General features: G+C 33.7%; 1 protein-coding gene across 1 annotated transcript in view; it reads left to right on the top strand.

The window, feature by feature from the left end:
- LOC139495630 (protocadherin Fat 3-like) overlaps positions 1-24,638 on the top strand; it is an 88,924-nt gene that overhangs the window by 45,093 nt on the left and 19,193 nt on the right. The window contains exons 9-15 of the mRNA XM_071283921.1: positions 9,081-9,214; positions 12,534-12,684; positions 13,448-13,584; positions 14,903-15,071; positions 16,233-16,391; positions 19,158-19,298; positions 20,783-20,905. Coding sequence (XP_071140022.1) covers positions 9,081-9,214; positions 12,534-12,684; positions 13,448-13,584; positions 14,903-15,071; positions 16,233-16,391; positions 19,158-19,298; positions 20,783-20,905 — 1,014 coding nt within the window. The remainder of the gene's footprint in view (positions 1-9,080; positions 9,215-12,533; positions 12,685-13,447; positions 13,585-14,902; positions 15,072-16,232; positions 16,392-19,157; positions 19,299-20,782; positions 20,906-24,638) is intronic.

Below are 24,638 nucleotides of genomic sequence, written 5' to 3' on the forward strand. Positions count from 1 at the left end.
TTTTTTAATTTTGTTTTAAACATTAGCTATAGGTCTTCAGCCTTTTTAAATTTTGCGCAAAACATAAAAACAAACGTCAAAATAGCCTCTTTTTGAGATGTTGTACTTAAGATGTATTTTATCAAAGTGCTTATGTGTGTAAAATATCTTTTTGGGTACGGCTGTTGCTCATATATATTTTGACTTAAAAACTATGCGCGAATGACCATTGTATGTGTAATGTCGACATGTTAATGACGTCATTGTGAGATCACAAGTTACATTCAAGCAAAAACCACAAACACTACCTAGAAAAGCTAATGACTGAGTTACACGAACCCCAACAAAACCTGGCGGTGATATTTGAAATGTCTCTCCTCTTTTTTGTTGTATTATATCTTTCTATATCAGAAAAGCTGTCTAATATGAACCTTTTCCAATTTTGTCATATACTCTTTTGTGATATTTTAACTGAGTGTGGAGTTGCATGGCGAGGAATTCTTACTCTGTCGACGCGTCTGGTCTTGTTGCGATTGGAGTTCATGTTTTTCATTCGGGTTTTTTTTTTTTAACTAGATTTATTTTTAATATTCTTAGTGTTTTTGTGAGATTTGAACACCAGCTAACTTCTGTTACGTCCAATTTCATTACTTGACCCCCTCTTTCTTTCTGAATGTTATGTGCGATCCTGATTTTTTTTAGGCAGTTAAGCTGCCTTATGCGAGCACCCTAGATTTGTGTTCTACCCAATAAATGCTGAAATACGTGCCATTGTTATTATCTAGCTGAATAGTATGTTATTTATAACTAATTGAACAGTTTTTTCATACTTTTAATTCTGGATTACAGAAAATATGACCAGAAAAACCTTAAATGATCGTCGATTTATCCAAAAGTTTTGAAGTTGCACGTAGGAAGTAGAGCACATTAGGAATCCTTATGTAATTTATTATCCCCTGAGCTTTTGGCTAAGATGTCAAAGAACAAATGTATGAAATATTTAATCGCCAAAAATTTCTAAAGACAGGTAGTTTAGATTTCCCAAATGGCAAAAGTCGTAGGAATATTGTTTGTCATCAATACGTAGTCAACTACGTCAGTAGTCTATTAAAATTCATACTGTTGGCGGCAATTTTAAATTAGAGGACGAAATTTGCGTATCTTTCAATATGTAAACAGGGGTTCAAATTAGCGGTGATCCGAGGTCCGCGAACTTCCACTTTTGCAGTCGGACTTTCGACTTGGTTACTAGCTACGCCCGACATGCCACTTGAAAGAAAATAATAAACAACTTTGCAAACCTTTTTACCAAATTCTCCAAATAAACGATCTCAAAACATATTTTCATCATTATTATTCATGACAGCGATGTTTATTTTGTTCAACCGCTAGCATTATACAGAAAATCGCCGACAAATAATGTGTAAATTCGAGTAAAATCGTATCTGACTGACAAAAACAACATTGAAAACAAAATGGATGCCAATTACAATATCAGATCCGATTCCGGAAGCGGATAAGAGTAATTCCGGATTTGGCGATCAACTAAAAAAAATCCATACAGGCAAGTATTTGTATAGTAAGATACTTACTATACAAATCCTTGATACAGGTGACAAAATACATCTATGCATGGTAAATAAATATAAACACTAGAATTGAAAACCAAAAGATATAGAATCATATTCAAAACAGTGTAGCTGTGGCCATTGATTGACGACCTTAAATTAATTATCCCATTGACTGGGGCATATTATGTGAACGTTTGTCTGTAACGACCGCTGCTCACTATGTACTTGTTAAAGACACTTAAACTGTGGGGTCACAAAAGGTTCTCAACAACTAAATGAAGAAATTAGAAAAACTAATCAGGAATAACACGATGTTTTGATTTATATCAATAATGTAAATCAAAACATAGAGTTATTCCTAATTAACTTTTCGAGTATTTTAATATCAAAGGAGTTAAGAACCTTTGGTGACCCCACAGTTTAAATTCTATAATAAGTAAGTAGTGAGCAGTTGTCGTTACAGACACACGTTCAACTAATCTGTCCCAGTCCATGGGATAATTTAAGGTCGTCAATCAATGGCCACAGCTACACTGTTTTGAATATGATTCTATGTTAAAGAAAGAAAAAGGAGAAAATATTTTGTACAGAAACTCAAAATTACTTTTTGACAAATTTTAATGTCAAAATCCAATAGAATGTGACAGCTGGAAACAGTATATCTAACAATAAATATGTTCCTGGTGACAGTATAAATTTTCTTTATCAGTGATAAATGTTGATAATGCATGTGAGATGCTTTTAAAGTCTAAACAAATTCCTGCAATTTAAATGGTTATTTTTTTTTCAATTTTGAAGGGTCATTTAAAATAGCTGGAAGTTTCTTACTTTATTTTCACAAATAGTGCAACTAGATTATATGATACCTGAATGTAAGCAAATCATATGATACATAGGTGGAGTCCTTTGGGTCACTCTACCCCTCCTGTTTGATAACTTTGAAACGGATGAGATCCCCACCCCTCAAACATATACATTAATGTATGGGACTATGTAACTAAACAAATGAAATATAGGGGAAGTCCCTAGGGTGATCACCCCCTCCTGTTTTAGAGCTTGGAAAAAGTCCAGATCCCCACCATAAACCATATATATTCATGTATGAGACAATATAAATAATCAATTGAAATACTGAGGGAGTCCCTTGTGTCACCCCACCCCTCCTGTTTGTGAACTTTGAAAAGGTCAAGATCCCCACCCCTAAACCATATATATTCATGTATGGGACAATATAATAAATCAAATGTAATATAGGGAAGTCCCCGCAGTCATCCCACCCCTCCTTTTTGAGAACTTGGAAACGGTCGAGATCCCCACCCCTAAACCATATACATTCTTGTATGGGACAATACTTAACAAATCATATGAGAGGGGGGATAGGACCTTTATCGGGACTCCGGGATTGGGTGTTTTTAAGCTCGGGATTTCGGGATCAGGGAATTCTTTTTTCGAATTTCAGGACCTCGGGATTTCGTGTTTTTTAAGCCTGGGATTTCGGGATCTGGTGTTTTTAAGCCCGGGATTTCGGAATCAGGACCCCTCATACCCCCTCTCATATGAAATATAGGTGGAGACTCCGAGTTCGTGGGGCTACTCTACCCCTTCCTGTTTGAGAATTTGAAAACGGTCGAGACCCCAACCATAAACCATATATATTCATGTATGAAACAATATAAAAAATCAAATGAATTATAAAGAGTCCCTAGGGTCACTGTACACCCTCCTGTTTGAAAACTTGGAATCAGTCTAGATCCTCACCCTTTAACCATATATATATATATATATATATATATATATATATACAACTCGTCTAAACATCAACCCAACAATGTTAGATCTGTAAATTTGCTTTCGCAAATTTTTGGTTCTTCCCTCGCCGGGATTCGAACCCATGCTACTGTGATATCGTGACACCAAATCGCCTGCACTGCAGCCGTCCCGCTAGACCACACGACCACCTGGGCTCTCATTAAAAGAGCTTTTGGTGGGCATGTGTTACCTTTCCACGTCAGTTTTAATCTAGCGGCGTACTACAGTACATGATATATAAGGCATGAAGATGTTATTGTTACAGATCAGCTAAATTATCTATAGTAAAGGATCCTACAAATTAATGTAAGATACAGTCACAGAAAATAATTATATTCATAAGTACATCTGAGTCAGTGACAACCCTACAACAGATGTATCCATCGGATCGCCATCAATGATGGTGATACATGGCTGTGTACATAATGTATATACAACTCGTCTAAACATCAACCCAACAATGTTAGATCTGTAAATTTGCTTTCGCAAATTTTTGGTTCTTCCCTCGCCGGGATTCGAACCCATGCTACTGTGATATCGTGACACCAAATCGCCTGCACTGCAGCCGTCCCGCTAGACCACACGACCACCTGGGCTCTCATTAAAAGAGCTTTCGGTGGGCATGTGTTACCTTTCCACGTCAGTTTTAATCTAGCGGCGTACTACAGTACATGATATATAAGGCATAAAGATGTTATTGTTACAGATCAGCTAAATTATCTATAGTAAAGGATCCTACAAATTAATGTAAGATACAGTCACAGAAAATAATTATATTCATAAGTACGTCATATATATACTCATGTATGGGACTATAACAAATCAAATTAAATATGGGGGAGTCCCTGTGGTCACCCCAACTCTCCTGTTTGAGAATTTGGAAACAGTTGAGATCCCCACCTCTAAATCAAATGAAATATAGGGGAGTCGCTGCGGTCACCCCACCCCTCCTGTTTGTGAACTTGTAAACAGTCGAGGTTCCCACCTTTTAATTAAACCATATATATTCATGTATGGGACAAAAGAACTAATCAAATGAAATATAGGGAGAGTCCTTAGGGTCAACCTAACCCCTCCTGTTTGATAAATTGGAAACAGATGAGATCCCCACCCTCAACCATATATAATCACATATTTGACAATATAACAAACCAAATGAAATATAGGGGAAGTCACTGGGGTCACCCCATCCCCTCCTGTTTAAAAACTTGATAACGGTTGAGATCCCCACCCCTAAAGCATATATATTCATGTATGGGACAATGAAAAAAAATCAAATGAAATATAGGGGTAGTCCCTAGGATCACCCCACCCCTCTTGTGTGTGTTTTGAGAACTTGTAGAAGATTGAGATACCAACCCATAAACCATATTCATTTCTGTTTGTCATTTCTAAAAGATTGAATGACATTCAAGGTCAATCTCATAGGCGTCACATATGCATATCACTTTTTTGACTTAACCAATGTGTACTAGATTTTGCCCAATGTCAGGCTACCATGGGAATGAATAATTATGGGAGCTTTATTTGGGAGACTACGTAACAGCATTATATTACAATTATTTCTTGTTTATTATAAAATTTTATTGATGGAAAAAAAATGAGTTGGTTTAAAGAATTTACCTTAATTATATTTGGAATTATATCTGGTCCTATAAAAATTTTCATTTTGATATGGCTTATTTTTAAGAAAACATATCTTTCAAGCCCAAGAATGTTTGACCAACTGTTTTATAATTACCTGCCATTTTATTCCCAAACTTACACATCATGGATTTAGGGTGAAGTTGGGGGTCATTTACATTTACTATGGGCAGGTCAGTTAGACCCCACCTTTGATCCCTGTAGTAGTAAACATTTGTCTGATTTGGGTCTCATAACTTTTGTACTGTAGAAAACAATCTCAGTTTTCTTTCAAGGGAAGCAAGTCCATTCATGATACTTAAACAAGCTTGTACTATAGTTAACTTGAACTACTAACAGTCAACTGATACCAACGTTAACTATCAACTAGAACAACTGCAATCATTGCGAACTTGTACCACTGCAGACTCATGACCATGAAAAAAATATACTTGATATATGTGTTGCACTTTTTGTGCTGACATGAATTATCATTGATATGGTTATATTTATAAATTAACTGTTTACAAAATTTTGAATTTTTGAAAAACTAAGGCTTTTCTACCTCAGGCATAGATTACCTTAGCTGTATTTGGCATAACTTTTGGGGATGTTGGTCCTTAATGCTCTTCAACTTCGTACTTTATTTGGCCTTTTTAACTTTTTTGGATTCGAGCGTCACTGATGAGTCTTTTGTAGACGAAACGCGCTTCTGGCGTATATACAAAATTTAGTCCTGGTATTTATGATAAGTTTATTTACAACCACTGGGTCGATACCACTGCTGGTTGAGATTTATTTCCCCGAGGGTATCACCAGCCCAGTAGTCAGCACTTTTTGTGCTGACATGAATTATCATTGATATGGTTATATTTATAAATTAACTGTTTACAAAATTTTGAATTTTTGAAAAACTAAGGCTTTTCTACCTCAGGCATAGATTACCTTAGCTGTATTTGGCATAACTTTTGGGGATGTTGGTCCTTAATGCTCTTCAACTTCGTACTTTATTTGGCCTTTTTAACTTTTTTGGATTCGAGCGTCACTGATGAGTCTTTTGTAGACGAAACGCGCGTCTGGCGTATATACAAAATTTAGTCCTGGTATTTATGATAAGTTTATTTACAACCACTGGGTCGATACCACTGCTGGTTGAGATTTATTTCCCCGAGGGTATCACCAGCCCAGTAGTCAGCACTTTTTGTGCTGACATGAATTATCATTGATATGGTTATATTTATATATTAACTGTTTACAAAATTTTGAATTTTTCAAAAAAACTAAGGCCTTTTTAACTTTTTTGGATTCGAGCGTCACTGATGAGTCTTTTGTAGATTAAACGCGCGTCTGGCGTATATACAAAATTTAGGCCTGGTATTTATGATGAGTTTATTTGCTTTTGAAAACCTTGATAAAATATGAATTTTTTGCCTTAATGCTTAATTCATTAAATGAACACAAATTTACAATATATATGATATAATGTTAGTTCTTTTTTAAAAATCTTTAAAAAAAAATTGAAGCAACATTGCCACAGTTTTCATAATTATGTTTCAATTTTGCCTTGGTTTTTGGTTAACTGCCTACAGCGCTTACAGTGCTTTGATTCTTTTACATCTAATGCAAACTGAGTATACATGAATATACAATTATGGCCTTCATGAAAAGTTAATATCCAAAATTATCAAATCAAGGAAATGTTATTTTCCTCGAGGTCTGTAGAACCGAGGAAAAATAACCTTATCGAAATTTAATAATTTTGGATATTTACTTTTCATGCAGGCCATAACTGTATTATTATACAAAGATATAATTTTCCTTGAATGAACATAAAAATTTAAGATAAAAGTTCCTCTCGACTGTAACTAGAAAAATCAAGATTTCTCATCGATCTGTACGCATTGCATACTCATTCAAGCATATTAACGCAACTTTTGTAGCTTGTATAGTGCAGTGCTTTTTGAATCTTTGTGTCTCATAATGTTTTCAATGTCCAGATCCGAGAATGAGCAAAATGTTGAGGCGGCCGCCATATTTTTTCAGAGGTAAAGAAGCGATACGACGTCTCTATAAATTGTTATTATTTTGACGTGCAAATGTACGCGGTTATTCCTGAACAGTTATTTTGCCTACGCGCAGATTCTAAAACCGTCATTTTGCCTACGCAATATTTGTCGCCGGAAAAGGGGGTTATTCTCCTTGAAGGAATAAAAGCATACAGTAATATCTTAATTATTTTATTAGTGGTTGCTATAGTAAAGTATATTTATATTTATTGTGGAAGTTACAAGTTAAGGTTACATTTTCCATATTTGGACAAATATAACTTATTAAGAAACTTGTTTATTTGTCCAATACAAATAATTCTATAGTGTTTATAAGCACAACACATATTAATGTTTACATAAAGCGGAACTCCTGTTTCTTTTTTACTGTCGAAGTAAATAATTAGTTTGGTGTCACTTGTCAGTGTTCGAGAAGTGTGATACACGATGTAGTTTTTCAAGTTTAGTGCCTGACAAAAATATGTGCTATATGTATGGGTTATTCTGAATTCGAAATATGTACACTTTAAAAATATGTTAGGATTTTATTTTATACCATAACGTATTTATTTCCAATGGAAAGTGCAAAATCGTAAAGGACTTTGTAGTGAGGTTTATTTTATATTTCGTCATTTATGAGGTTAGAGAGTGTACATATGGATCGTTTATAGATTTGATATTGCCTTAGGGTAAGAAAAGTAACATATACAAATCCTTTATTGCATGATGTCTTATTGGCAATTGTTAGATTTCAAACATGAACAATATCACCACAACAGGAGTTCATATTGTTGTTAGATTTCAAACATGAACAATATCACCACAACAGGAGTTCATATTGTTGTTAGATTTCAAACATGAACAATATCACCACAACAGGAGTTCGTATTGTTGTTAGATTTCAAACATGAACAATATCACCACAACAGGAGTTCATATTGTTCAATCTGTAGTTCTATGTAGTGTTTTATAGATTTTCGTGTTTCCTTTCCTACTTTTTCTTTGTGTTCATTTTATTTTCTGTCCTGGTTTTATTCCTGGAGAATGAGCTATCATCCGTTATCACATACTTTGTAACAAGTTGCACCGTTTCTTATTCTTAGAAACCTGTCCAATAGACCATTTTCAGATAAGCAACTTAAGACTTCGGAGTTTATAATTTTTCGACAGGTTACCTAAACTGTGGTAGAACATTCTGGTAATAGGTCAAGTAAGAGCAACTTAAATAATTAAATCAAGCTCACAATCGGTACGATGTGGGGGAGGGATTAATTGTTTTATGTTTTTTATACACGACAAATTCATTAGTTATTTTCTCCAAAATTGCACCGATTGTAAGCTTTTTTTACTTGTTGCTCTTACTTGTCAGAGTATCAATATGTCTTACCACAGAGTAGATAGCCTGTAGAAAACTTTAATACTCCAGAGTAAAAAATCGGCAATATCAAAATGGTCTATTGGCCAGTTCTTATATCATAAAAGGAGACAAATAAAGGCAACAGTAGTATACCGCTGTTCAAAACTCATAAATCCATGGACCAAAAACAAAATCGGGGTAACAAACCAAAACTGAGGGAAACACATTAAATATAATTAATTATAAAGATTATATTCATAACTCCAACTCTTAAAACCTTCCATGGTAACATATAATCACAATTTGTAACTAATAAACAACCTAGTCTTCGGGCACTCCGGCATCCTCAACCCATGAAAAATGACCGCCACGTAATAGCACAATAGTGCTGAAAATGGCGTTGAACACCAATCAATCAATCAATCTTGTATTGTACTTATATTTGGTATAAAGAGTACTTTGTAAATGTTCAACCATTTCTTCCACTAAATTAATCTATGGGAGTAAGAATACTGTACAAAACTTAGCACCTGTCTTGTACTTGTACATGTAATGAAATTGAGAATGATGTTGATTGAAATTCATATACAGTTACAACTATATTACTTAATTGCTTAAATATTAATCTTGATTTTCAAATATTTAATTCAAGTAAAATGTTTTTTAAAGAAATATTGAAATTTTAATTTGATATAGAATATGGAATCTACCTGACAGGAGGGACAACTCTAGATTACGATACGACATCCTCATACTCATTTACAGTAAAGTGTGAAGATGAAAGACGAAATGATACAGGCAGTTTTACCGTAAATTTAATACGGAATACAGTAAATATGATTTCTATATTAAAAATGCTTACATGTGAGCTCATCTTATATTGTTTATCAAAATCTGCACCAACTGTTTATCTTATCAATCAAGACTGTATGTTTAAAAAATGTAGCTAAAGTGGGTCAATTGCATTTCAATACTAGGATTTTCACATCATTGTAAAGGGGCATTAGCTACGAGATATAAAAAAAAATTAAAATAGGATTTGTTTTTAGTTCAATCATTAATGAAAGTGAAATAGTAATTCGCTTTTAGCAGCCAGTTTGGTTCAATTTTGTCAAAATAAGCTAAGAGACATCGCTGATGAATTATTCACTTGCAAGTGAATAATTCGACCTCTTTGAATCCGTATGCATGTGACCTTCAATGTAACCTCTTAGCTAGAGATGGGTTACGCATGAATTAGGCGTGTTCAGTTATTAAAAGGAAAAGAAGATCAACATTGAAAATGAAACAAGGGAAACCATTTAATTGACTGATTCGATCTACAAAAACTCTTTCTTATACAGGTAAAAACGAAGATTAAAATATATTTTAACCTATAACATGAAATTAAACAGACCTAGAAAAATACAATTGCACGAGTTCGCGATCTGTTTATATCTATATTTATGTTTTATATGACCGTCGGCAATCTTCAGAGGTCACAACGATTGTTAATTAGATGTCGTCTAGACTTAAATTAAACACGAAAAACTGATACATATATCGAGTCCATGCATTGAAAATTGTTTATTTTAGACTTTTTATAATTTGGATATACGTTTTAAAATAGTTTATAAATCAAATATTAGAATTTGAGTTAAATCGGTGAACATGAAATAGACAGCTAATGCCCCTTAAAGAAACCTAGAAAACTATAACACATACTGTTATGTTTTGTGAAGAATCCGATCATTTATAAAATATATCGTGTATACATGTAGCAATTCAGACGACCAGAAAATTAATTAAATGCTGGAGTTAACATTGCTTATGATTAATCAAAATATACGTTTTCAATTAAAACGACAGTAGTTTCCCGATGTTTAGATCGCGTAAATCGATAAAGAAGAGACAAATCAACGTAATTAACAAACATAAAATGAAGGAATCATATGAACTCCAAAACCAGCTACAATAGTTAGTTCGACGGGCATATATATTCTTACGTGTTATTAGTTTCTTTTTATTTGTCTTTATTATTAACCTTTACTGTTTAGTCCGTTTTTGGTAATATCCTTATGATGTGGTTCGGTTTTTATACATCCCGCCATTGGCTAATTGTGCTATGGTATTTTTTTTTTGTATTCTTGTCTTTCATATTTGCTTGTGTTTTCTCTATATGCAATTTTGTTTTTTCTTTGTTGACTAGGTTTTTTTTTTTTTTGCTTTTATAGAGATTAAGATTATAACACAATGTTGACTGTTGAACCTCAATTTTTGACATATTTCCTATTTTGTCTGTTTGTTTTTTTCACACATTGTTGTCAATATAATGGAATTTTATTCGACTGTCATACAAGTGAGGATTTAGCTAGCTATAAAACCAGGTTTAATCCACAATTTTCTACATAAGGAAATGCCTGTACCAAGTCGGTATTCGCTATTTTGGTTATTTTACTTTTTATGTGCGTCAAAAGGACAAGCGTCTCCTGCTACGCATGCATCATCCGCCATGCGAATCAAAAGTCAGTCAAAATGTCGCAATCGGGAACAGGATGAATTTAAAAACATGATATCCAAAAGTTAAACTAAAAAAAAGTGAAATAAATAATTTCATCGAAGAATCTCATCAATGTATTCTTATATATTGCGCTCATGATTGATATTTCGCCAAGTTTTGAAACATGGAAATCTAGTGCGAATGGATTGTTCGACAGGCATTTACCAAAAACAAAACTTGTTTTTTTTAAATGTCATCGAATCGTCTTCTTTTGATAATAAATTTGATGATTTAAAACTATGAACAGAAATTAGATTTAATATTCTACTGCACTGTATTTCTTTCATTTTTAAAAACAAGTATGCCTGCTTTGAATTTCTTGTATTGTCCAATTCTGTCATTGTTTTCGGATTTTAATTTCTTTGCCAAAATATTTTATTGTAGCCACCAGTAATAAACAGCTTACCGTATACAATTTACGACGACGGACGCCAAGTGATGGCATAAGCTCACATAGGGCTCTTCGGGCCCGGTGAGCTAAAAAGGGAAATAAATATTTTCAACGATAATCTTAACAATGTATTCTTATATATTGCGCTAATGATAGATATTTATACCCCCGCGTTAAAAAAGGGGGGGTATACTGTTTTACCTCTGTCTGTCAGTCCGTCCGTCCATCAGTCCGTCCGTCAGTCAGTCAGTCAGTCCGTCCCATGAAACTTTCGTCACATTTTTCTCAGGAACTACACATCCACCCTTTCTGTAATTTGGAATCAACATTTATATATGTCAGCCACACCGTGTGATGCGTTTTCAGATTCATCACTTGACAACTTCCTGTTTACCGAACACTTGTCTGATTTTACACATGATAGCCAAGTTGAAAATTTTCGTCACATTTTTCTCAGGAACTACAATACAAGGATTTCTGAAATTTGGTTTCAGGATTTATATAAGTCAGCTATACCGTGTGATGCGTTTTCAGATTCATCACTCGACAACTTCCTGTTTACCGAACACTTGTATGATTTTACACATGATAGCCAAGTTGAAAATTTTCGTCACATTTTTCTCAGGAACTACAATACAAGGATTTCTGAAATTTGGTTTCAGGATTTATATAAGTCAGCTATACCGTGTGATGCGTTTTCAGATTCATCACTCGACTACTTCCTGTTTACCGAACACTTGTATGATTTTACACATGATAACCAAGTTAAAAATTTTCGTCACATTTTTCTCAGGAACTACAATACAAGGATTTCTGAAATTTGGTTTCAGGATTTTTATAAGTCAGCTATACCGTGTGATGCGTTTTCAGATTCATCACTCGACAACTTCCTGTTTACCGAACACTTGCATATTTTTACACTATTAATATTATCCACTTGCGGCGGGGGTATCATCAGTGAGCAGTAGCTCGCAGTTTCACTTGTTCGCCATGTTTTGAAACATGGAAATTTAGTGCGAATAGATTGTTCAACAGGCATAAACCAAAAATAAAATGATTTAAAACTATGAACAGAAATTAGATTTAATATTCTTCTGCACTGTATTCCTTTCATTTTTAAAACAAGTACTATGCCTGCTTTAAATTTCTTGTATTGTTCAATTCTGTCATAATGATTGTTTTCAGATTTTAATTTCTTTGCCAAAATATTTTATTGTAGCCACCAGTAATAAACAGCTTACCATATACAGAAAGTATATCAGAAGACCTAATAACCTATACATTGATACACACATTGAACATTACTGATGTTAATGCAGCAGATATCATCACTTGTGCATTGAATTCACATACAACTTTATTTCAATTAGGTAAAACATCTTCGTATTTAGGTTTGTATATTGAATTTTAATAAACGATCATCTCGGCTTCAGATGCTAGAGCGGCTTCGGTAATTTAACAACTTGATGTCCCTATACTAATATAAATAATAAGTAGATATGAGATGCTAAAAAATGAAACATAAAACTTTTTGGGCGTGTTTTAAGTATACAGCGAATGAGAACCGTCCAAAGCGCTTTTCTGGATTTTAAATTACCTTCATCTGGAATTTTATACAACAATGAACAACTAGAATCGCAAGTGAAAGCAATAGAGAATGTCAGCCAAACTTACAGTTTCCATATTAACATCATCCATTTTGAAATGTTGAAACAATAACTGCAAAAGTTTGCATGACATTTCACGTTCCTTTTTAAAAAAACCAAATCGGATCATTTAGCCATTTTTCACATTTTAGCAGTTTCCATGTTTTCGGCGACGATTTTTCAAAATCCAGAACACTAATTGGTAGTTGTGGTTTTTGGTAAACTTTCATTGATCCAATCATCTCTGAGAACTAAGCCAGACAAACAGTGGAGAAGAAAAATTAATTTTAAAATATTACAGTGTGTATTTTGGATAAATAATTGCCAAATACTTAAAATCAGTTAACTAACGTCTGTATATTATAACCATATATGACTTACAGCGTCGATCGTTGCAATTTTATAAATTAAATAATTGGTAATGAACAATTTGGAATGAATAATTTTTTCTCCTTACTTGTGTTTTTTTTTTTTTTTTTTTTCGTAGTAAGTTACGGAGTTTTCTTGATTGGAGGGACAACTCTAAATTACGACGTTACTTCGACTTATCAACTTGACATAGAATGTGGTGATCATAGGAGAAATGTCTCTGGTGTCCTCACAGTAGATCTTATTCGTAATGAGGTATGGTAAATATGAAGACACATTCCCTATAACCGACTATCGATTATGCAGATGTCAGATAACACAAATCAATGTATGCTCTACACGACTGCAAAATACATAGTATTGCAATGACAATCGGAAAGGCAGAAAAAATCTGCTGTGCACGATAGCAAAACAAATAGTTTCGAATAGCCATCGAGAACACAAATCCTATGTCATCTGCCGTAGTGATAGCCTGTAAGAGGGTGTTTTATTGTATAAGGAATTTAAATGAAAATAACTCGTTCATGAAAATATAGATATGCACATTAATTAAAACTGTTTCCCACGAGAATGAGAGAAGATATTAGGGAGGAAATCATATGCCGAGAAGATCATAGCAAAACAGAAAAACAACAATCGAAAAATCAATACACAGAACACTAAAGATTTAGCAACATAAGTGACAGATTTGTTTTTCTTATAAAAAAGCATAGGCCGTGCAGTGACCTAATCTTGCTTACATCTACCCTATTTGAACTCTAATGGGTAGTTGTCTCATTGCCAAACGTACCACAACTCCTCATTATACCACATCTCTAGGATTGTGACTACATTGATAAACATTAAAATCTCAACGCAACTACAACTAAGCATGAAAAACACTAAAGAATTTTAGGTTGAGCGGTCCATAGGAAAATCTAGAAAAGCACTTCGGACGCACACAATTGATAAAGTGTCATTTTTATTTGCTAGTACTGGATACCACTGAAGGTGGACTGAACGTTCTTGAGGTTATAATCTATTTTGAACAAAGTTGGTCTTATATGAATTTGGATTTTCTTTTTTGGTGTCTCTTTAAGTCACAAAGCCCTTCACGTTTTTAGGTGTTAAATATACTTGACTTTCAAAAGTTTGGGTTTCACGTTCCTGATGAAGGTGAATCGACAAAAAAGCTCTTCGGACGCATGAAATTTTAAAGAGATATTTTCATATAATAACAATATAAGGTGTTCAGAATGGACAAATGTCTGTACTGCATGTCAAACACTTTGTCTCTCGTAGTGTAGACACATTTTAAATATATTTAACAGAAACTAACAAAGATCTATCATCAAATCAAAAATACTTAAAGAACAAAACACAAAGATAGAAAATTAGACACCCACTGATGATGTTCTGAATTTTCTAATGAATAGCTTAATCCGTTTTGTTCATTAATAAATATCATTCGCGTTATTTGACATTTCAGTTTGTATCAACTTAAGGAAAACAAAAAACATATACTAACATATTTAGCAAGTGTTCACTAAATAAAAATATCAGTTTTGTTCAGTGTTGCATTTCTTCATTTTAGCCACCAACAATTGTTAACCTACCGATGAGTTCTGAGATACAAGAAAGCATTACTGCAGACAGTTTGTTGTATACCGTATCTGTTACAGACCCTACAAACGACTCAGTCACTTGCACTTTAACAACAGTGACATCTACTTTTTTTCTCCAGTCTGGCTCCAGTCAGTTTGGTATGTTTCCGAATTGCTATATTATAATAGTCGCTTGCATATCTACACGGTACACATTTTCAGCAAAAGAATTAAAGTAAGAACTAAATGAAATAGAGTTTATTTCTAGTTAACCTAAAATTGTCAAACCTGTTTGAGAATTATTTAAATAAAAACGCATTTCAGATTATTTTTGAGGTATAAACGTGGTATAGTCGTCGTGGAAGCGTGTTTGGGTCTCGGTAAGAACGTGGTGGTCGTAGTAAAGTCGCTGTCAGATCGTAGCGCAGTCTCCCTGACTAGAATCGGGCTTTCGCTGTACAGCGACCTTTGCGATCTTACCACGACCTGACTGCTCTCTCACTACGACCTGATTTCGCAACGACCGCACCACGATTGTTTTGAACATGTTCAAAGTTGGCCACGCACATCACGATCATGAAGACCTCACCACGACCGCACTACGACCTTACTGCGATGTGCACGATCTCACTACGATCGTCAACATTTTCATTTTTTTTCACAGATCGTAGTGCGATCGTGGCCTAGTGGGACTGCGGTATAAATCAAATTAATTTATCAAAAATTGCACTTACCTTACAACATATTTTTAATTAAATGAAATAACAAAATGAAACGGTCCGACACACCCTACAATAAAGCCAAAAGCAGCAGATATTGCAGTGAGCTATATTTATATTCACCAACAATTACCAGTTAATGACAGTCATACGAATATTTTCTGTTTTCTGTATGTTGATATTTACAGCTAGTTAGTATTCAGAGTTTTTTTTTTATTTTGATAAGGAGTTTTATAAGTTAGATACAAAGTTAGTTTACCATTTGTTCAATCAATAAGTCATGGGTCCATGTAAAACAGGTGATAAAAGAGTAAAAGATTCGGAAAAACATTTACTACAAATGCAGTGAGAGTGAGACAGAAAATGTAAAATATATCTTATATGAATCACAATGTAAAAAAATCTGGCACAAATTAGATTTTACTAAGCAGTTAACAATCTCTAATTTTTTCTTATTAACACAATACATACAGAAACGTACTGTAAACTTTGTTGACATTAGTTTATGAAAGCTTTAAGCTTTTCCTTTTTTTTCCGTTTAAAACATTGTTTTTCAAGAAACTAGGTTTATAATTGACGAAAAATGTATTATATTCAACAGATACTAATATCTACGTTAGAGGGAATGAAGCTTTTGATTACGACGCTCTGAATAGATACACTTTAGGAATAGAATGTGCTGATCAGCGACGAAATGATACATCAGAATTTTATGTATACCTGCTTCGTAATATGCCACCATACTTTACCAATCTTCAAGGTACTTTTCTCTTTCTCTAAATGGACAAAAAACATATCTGTCTTTTCTTAAGGTAGACATAGTAATACATGTACTACATAATTAAATTTGCTCATTTTATTTATTTGTCCATTCTTGCATTTTGAAAAGAAGGGTTTTAAATATTGTAACAATATAATGATTTTTGAAGTCGCTTAAGCTCTGTTAAAAAGGGGAGAAGATACTAAGAAAGCAATCAAAAACAAAAGTTGAATAAAAAAGGCAATATTATAAATACAGAGAAAAACAACGAAAATAGAATTCACTAAACACTCATCAGAAAACTAGAGACAAAACACCTGGGATGAGACCAGTCGCACCAGATGGATCAGCAGTTCCTGCTTAAAATAGGAACACTCGCATTATTATTTCTATTAAAGACCAGTTAATATGGGACTTAAAAGCTGTGAATCACATAGACACTAGTTTATTTCTTTGAGCAGTTACAGACATGTTGCATAAGCCTCATTACCACATATCAAGCTATTCAAAACTTATGTCTATCAGTAAATATCACTGACCAGGAATGACAAATGGTACATAAAAGACTTAGTGTTACAGATGGTACAATAAAACCATTAAACGAAGCGCACTTAACTTGAATAACGCTATCATAGATAGAAAACATAAAAAAACAATAGTATACCATATCACAGAATGTTAGAAGTTTTAATATCGGTGGGTGTACTTCATAAACAGTGCAGGAAGACAAGATCATGTGCAATTTTCAGAGTAAAGTACACATGATATCAATGCAGAAAAAAAACAGAAAAAAAATATTTAAGTTCTATCTATGAATTATCAAATGATGTTCATCCCAAAAGGGTATAGGTAAACAAATTGAAAAAAGCAACAGTAAATATTAACTGTAAGTGTAGTAATGTAAAAATTTTAATTTAAAGGACAATCCAGACCTGTTAGCTTTATAATTTTTCAAGGAAAAAAACGGATCTTCAACATTTGTATTCGGTTTTGGCCTCGAGCGTCATGATCACTGAGACATTTTAAATTGTCGAAATGCGCATCTAGTGCAATAAAATTGGTACCGTTAATGTTATTCCATTTAATTCCTGCAGTAGGAGTCACAGGAGTCTGTTCGTCAAACAAATATATATTTTTTTTTTTTCCATCTACTTCAAAAAAGAATTCTTTATATTTCGTCAGCGGCATGAAATGATGGGTTGTAATAAAGTGAACTTTGGGGTTTGTAAAGACGTCTACTTCTCGTTTGCCGTTACTTTAAAGTTTTAAATTTGTTGAATGAACTTAAATTTTTCGTCAAACATTTTGCAAATTCTTGTTTGGTCAGAAGCTTTAAATGGCAATTTGTAAGCGTTAAACGGACCCGATAGTCACCTACTTCCTGTTTGCCATTACTTTGAATTTTTCAATACTTTAAATCAACTTAGATATTTTTTACACATTTTCGACTTCTTCAAAACAGGGTGACTTTATATTTAGTACAATTGGTACCGTAAATGGTATTGTCAGCAGCTGAAGAGTGATAAGTTGTAACATATGAGGAAGGTTCTGATAAAATAACGACATTCCTTCCATTTGGTTTATAAAAGAAGGCGATATTGAAATCCTTCCAAACTCATAATCTTGCTGTCTCGGGGAACGTAAAAGTCTTCTGTAACAACATGACTTCTAGAATATTACCCTCGAATTTTTACAGATGCAAGAAATGGAAGTGTTTGTTTTCAATATCAACGTTACAAGTAATAGTAATAAAATTAAAAGCTCAGAAATAAAGTATGGAGACACATTTTTTTACAAATGCCATTTATGATCTGGCCTGTCTGTCTTTAAAAAAAATGTAAGGAATACAAGTAGATCTACATTTTAGTTCCTTGAAAAAGGTGACTCGACATGGTTTATAGAACACTATTTTACAACTAGTTATGCGCAGACTATAAAATAGTATAGGTTCAATGAGGATGTAGCGAATGATATGTTTTCATGAAAGAAAACCCTACCAAAGGAGTGATAGAATGATGTTTGCTCAACGTCCAGTGGCAAATATTTCATGAATATTCAAGACAAGACATAAAATTAATAGGTAGGTCCTGTAATAGAGACCGTCCGGGATGAAGGTCATGGAAATTAGGACTGCCACTGGAAAATGAGGGTATATTGGATAGCGACAGCAATTTTGCCTTGCAACATGCCACCTTCTGACCCCTTAAAGAGAAGAGTTGTTGCAAGTGTTCTAGGCATGCAGAGAGCGTTGCACTCTCACTACATGAGGTATCGAATTAAACATCGTCATTCTGAACGGACTTGACTGCGTACTCATACATCCCGCACAGCCAAACGGACATCCCAAGGGTTTTCCTGTTGGTCGAAAGTGACCATATGCATATTAATATGCTCCAGTCACCCTTTGGAATCACAAGGAAGAGTAAAATTAGCAGTAATAAAAAATTAATATGAAACCTTTAGATCTGTATACGTTTATAATATAAAAAAGAAGATGTGGTATGATTGCCAATGAGACAACTCTCCACAAGAGACCAAATGACACAGAAGTTAACAACTATAGGTCACCGTACGGCCTTCAACAATAAGTAAAGCCCATACCGCATAGTCAGCTATAAAAGGCTCCAAATGACAAGGTAAAAGTAATGTATAAGTATTTTCTAATTTGAAAGTAATTCAACATTGAAATTACCCGTCCCATGTTGATTACCTACTTCAATAAACGTTAGTTGTATGTAAATCAATTATTTTCTTTTTTGTCTGCAGCTAAAACAACTGTATCGGCACAGACAGTAGTTACAGGTCAAGTTATATACACCGTATTAAGTGTAGACCCAGAGAGTGACAATGTACAGTACACAATGACATCCAGCAGCGCTTCGGCACCATTTTCAATTAACCAGAACAGTAAGTTAAATGTTTTTATTATCAGTTGGTTTATATATTGAATCATCCTACTTTGTCATGATTTTATAGTTTGTTCTTATGTTGAGCGCTCTTACACCACTCTTCAAGGTTATGGAGAGGGTTTGGCGCCTACAAACAATGTTTAACAATGCCACATTATGAATGTGTCTGTCCTAAGTCTGGAGTCTGTAATTCAGTGTTTTGCGTTAATTTTATTGTTTTTTCTATACATCAGGCCGTTGGTTTTTATCGTTTGGAATGTTTTACATTTGCCATTTCGGGGCCTTGTTTAGCTTGCTATGCTGTATGAGCTTTGCTCATTGTTATAGGCCGTCGGTGACCTATAGTATATCTTTTTAGTCATTTTGTCTCTGGTGGGGGGTTTTCTAATTGGAAATCATAACACATCTTATTTTTATATTATACATTGCAAGATGTATTCGTAGTCTTAATTCTTAATAGAAACCAGACTTTTTTTGATTCTTTTTAATAAGCCGAATCAAAATTAAGTTTTACCTTAACTTACGCATTTTTTGTCTGGATATATAGTTCTGTGAATCGGTCTTGAGTTAGAACAAAACAAGACAGGTGGCACTCAAAAACCACAAGGCTCAACAAATAAATATGAATAACAAGTAACAGTTATAATTATAATATTACACAGAAAACTAATATTTAGCAACAGGATTCAAACTACGAAACCAAATGAACACATGCACTGAATATATGTCGCACGGGAACGTTCGACCAAATTGTGATGGTCTTTGAAATTCATCTGGAGAGATGATTTCAAATATCCACCTAAGAAATCTCGGTTTTAAATCTAAGTACATTATGAGGGCTAACCTATCTAGATTTGTAAAAAAGAGAAGGGGTTAAACAATGGATAATGTATATAAATGAGGAAAGTAAGCATACCGGCTCGTCTCAGTAAATGGGTAAGCAAACTATTAAAACAAATGTTTATAGCATGAATGTAAGATGCACTTACAAATTTATAAACAGAGCAGCAATCCGCCAGAAAAGACCAACAAAATAAAGCAGCTCAATAATTTAATTGAAAATCAATCATTGAGCAGTCAGTGTAACTGTTGCGTGCTCCATACGTAAAATTCGATACACTTCACTTATAGTGGTTTGAGAGTACGACAATAGGAATTGAAAAACAGTTAACTGTGAACAAACATTCGATAGTTTAAGTCTTAACATATGATACAGATCATTACATTGTGAGGAGCCCTAGCTGAAATAAATTCTTCAATAATTTTCAAACAGATGACAATCAAGCAAATTAGGTATTTTTAGCTTCTGAACAGTTCTTTTAAACATTATGATATTGCACAAAAAAAAAAGAATATTGTTCTATACGAATCAACAAGAATTAGACGAGAGAACAAAAATATTGACGATCGTATTCGACCATCTGTGAAACAGGAATTATATACTAAATATATAGTAAATTCAAATTATTTATATTTTTTCAGCTGGTGAAATATCTTTGAGTCGTTCAATAAACACGGAGTTGTCAGCTGGATATGAGTTATATATAAATGCATCAGATGGCAGGAACAATGCTGCACCTAGAACATTGTCAGTAAGAATTACAGGTAAATGATGAAGAGTTTCATCTTTTTTGTTTTTTATCTTTTTTTCGCCTGTCAGGAAACAAAAAATAAGGTAGTTTTGAATCAAGTTCAATAACCGTCATAAACCGCTTATCATTAACTGACATTTTTTTCATTATTGCGACAAACTGACTTAAACCGCATAGAAGCTTTTTTTTTTATTTCTGAAAATGCAGATATCTTTCAGACCTTTAAGAAATTTAAGTTCTAGGGAATTTGTTTTTTTTTCCTGTCATTGAAGTTATGTGTGCAGATATTTCAATACATATCGGACATGGTGATTAAAGTGATGCGGGTGGTACCAAAGGGATATTCAAACTGATATATCGAAGAAAAACTGACAACTTTATGGCAAATACAAAAAGAACACGACGACCAAACAAACAACATAGTACGGTGACCAGACTCAATTTTTTAAAGATTTAATCGTCAAAGATACTATATGGCTATATTATATATCATTGGAATCGGAAAAATGAGTACTTTTGAAATATCGATGTCGTCAAAAAAAAATGTGGTAACAGTTTTGCATAAAATAAGGTCAAAGATCAAATCCTGTTTTTATTTGTTTTCTTCCACACTTTCAAAATTTGAAGATATATACAACAATTTAGGTTAAATTTTAGAAACAGACATTTCATCAAATCAATTAACAATGAATTATCTTGAAAGTGTAAAAACAATTAATTAGGAAATCGATTTATTCTGGAAATTGGCGTTTTTCAAACGCTTGATCTATTTTACACATATTATGTTAAAGTTACAGTAGTTACCTTGCCGGCTGCCATTCAACCTCAGCAATAAAGGATAAATATTATTATTTTACCCGAAGCCTACTACCATGATTGAAGGCGTGTTTTGCATAAGCTCATTCATGTAATTCTTTAAATCTAAAAAGCACTCAATACCTCGAAAACAGTTACAATTGAAAACTCAAATCAAACAGATCCACACAACAGAATTATGCCAGGAGTATCTTCTGATTCATCTGTCAAGGAACATGATTTGAAATATCTACATAATTACAACCGTTTACAGGAGCAAAGCTCAAGACATGTAAAATTTTGTTGCGAACAAACAAATGACTTTTTACATGGAGAATTTCCCTTCAATGAAAACACAAGATCATGCAAGAATTCTGCTGACATATGCCCTTTGAAATACACGGGGTGTAATGAATCATTTAACTCTCACCAACCGTATTCTAAAATTGACGGAATAGGGGGTCTAGCAATGTGTAATGCGGTCCAAATTTTAAGTTTGAATCAAAGTAAGTAAAACATGCTGCTTCAGTGTCGCCTCATGGGGAGGTAACCTGACTAAACTTACATCTTTTTCTGGTGGCTAGCATGATGTGCATTTGATAATTATTATGATTGGATGGTTTCAAAGAAATATTTCAAATCATAAAGCTTTGGAATTAACTTTCATGCCCAAACAAGGCTTCATCTTTGTCAATATTACAGAAACTCTAAAAACCTATGAAATAGTCGTGCGTGTCCTTCAAAGTCTTGTAGACAGTTTGCTTACCTACTCCAAACAGAGACGAAGTTGTGTCGTACAGCAGGCAATAGTTTACAAATTGTTGGGGAAAGACAGACAAATATACATGTAGTTAGTGAATGGTTGAAAATCTTCGCTCATCCTTTACACTGCTTATGTTCCCCATCTTTACCCACAACTCGCTTGTGTGTCTCATATATTTATAGTAGTGAACACACAGAACAATCACATTTGTATTAGAGGTCCGTATGATTGTTCTTCTGCTATTTCCCATTTCTCTTAACTCCGGGTCTAATTTAAGGCATCATAGGGGATTTGTCAAAGTGTTCCAGTTAGGAATACTTCTCTCCTAAATAATCTGATGGAAGCTGTAAACTTTTTGCTGCGTTTCCTTTCGACAGACTTCATACAGTTGTTCATGTCGTAGCGGTCAAAAACATCTGCAACATGTGCTTTTGTGTGCGTTGTAGAAATTAATTTGGACATATCTTTTAATAGCTACAAGGTCAGCGAATGTTTTACCTTTCTTAACATCAATACATGATCTCTTATGTAAGTTGTGAGTGATGGTGCAAAGGAAGGCAGTGAAAGTTCACAAGTGACTTCAGATTTTAATTTGCTTCACAAAATCAGACTTGCATGATTTTCTCATGGTGCCGTCATCTTGAAAAAGAAAAATTGGAATGGAACATACAGGGTGCGATAGCACATTTTCTATGGTAACATTATCTCTACTTTTTGTCAAAATCAGTGCACGTCTAGATACAAGTTATGGATTTATGAGACCTAAAATTATTTTCCCCAAATTTAAATTTAAGGTTTGTTTTTGTTGTCATGTTAGCAAACGTTTTTAGTTTTGCCTTTGATATTGAACTATAAAACTCCGTACTGTACTAAAGAAAGAGCACACGTGATGAAATGTTTAGACATGTTCAAGCCTTCCTCGACAGCGGTGAGCAAAAAATCTCGAATAACTCTTGTAGCATGCATTATAGAAGAGATATTGATATGACATGGAGGATGGGATTCCACAACTAAGGGATCAGATCAGTCATGGTTCTTTCAGATGGTCCACAATGGCAATAACATGTTCTTCATCTCTTTTCATTGCTGTTAATTTTGTTTCTTCTCTTGTGAATTTGCATCATTTCTAGCCCCTTTCAGCGTTACACAACTAAGGGATTCTATTAAATGTCTAGTAAGGATCAATCTAACAAGCGCAGACTTTTGATTTGTTATGCCTACAGTGCCACCTGATCCCCTTGAGGCTTTTATAACGTCTTTTCTGTTGCCATGTCGGTCCAAGTACCGTTAAAGTGTCCAGATTTATGTCTAAAGGCAAAGTAGCCATCTATAAAAGGTGATCGAATATTCTAAGAAAGTTGAAGCATATCGAGTATGTAAACTGGCATCCACCTTCAGTAAATGGTACGGTTGGTAACAAAAAATACGGTAACATTTAAGATGACGATCTGAAGGAAGTGACCAATTTCCATCTCGTTCTGCTCTATCATTTGAGAGCAAAATGTCTACTGCTTCAAGGAACATATCCCAGTATTTGAATGTATGTGATACAGCACATCCCCATTACTTATATGTCTCTATAAGAGGCTGTATATATGAGCTTCGAATAGATCCGTCATATGAGTGTTAGGACTTGTGTTTTGCTTGAATTGCTCAACTAATGCTTCTGAGATAAATGAATTTGATATTATTGATTAAAAAAAGGATGAAATATCATATAAATGTTAATTATATTACATTTTGCGTTGAAAAAAAAATGATAAAATTGAATTGAAACGTACTCTATTAAATGCAAAATATTCGTAGTGTTTATCTTTTCCATAGATTCTTTAAAAACGAGGTTAATTTTGCTAAACGTTATTTGAAATCGTTAAAATAAGGTGTAACAACAATGTATATAATAACTGAAATTATATCACGGATGTTATTTTACAATGTAGACCTCAAAACTTTTTTAAGTCGATTTTTCGTTCAAGTAAACTAACGTACTTCAAAGTCCATTTTACGAAAATTGCACCGTACGATTTTTTGACGACAAGTCAAAACGTTAAGTGTAACCTTTGAACTATCAATACTGTGATTTTTAGCCATATAGTCCGAATAACAATTAAACTCCTTAAATAAGCGACTTTTTCTGACTTGGTCACCGTACTAACAGTCTAAAGAACACATAATAAAAAAACTAAAA

The sequence above is a fragment of the Mytilus edulis genome, chromosome 1, assembly GCF_963676685.1.
Source record: "Mytilus edulis chromosome 1, xbMytEdul2.2, whole genome shotgun sequence".
Taxonomy (NCBI): Eukaryota; Metazoa; Mollusca; class Bivalvia; order Mytilida; family Mytilidae; genus Mytilus; species Mytilus edulis.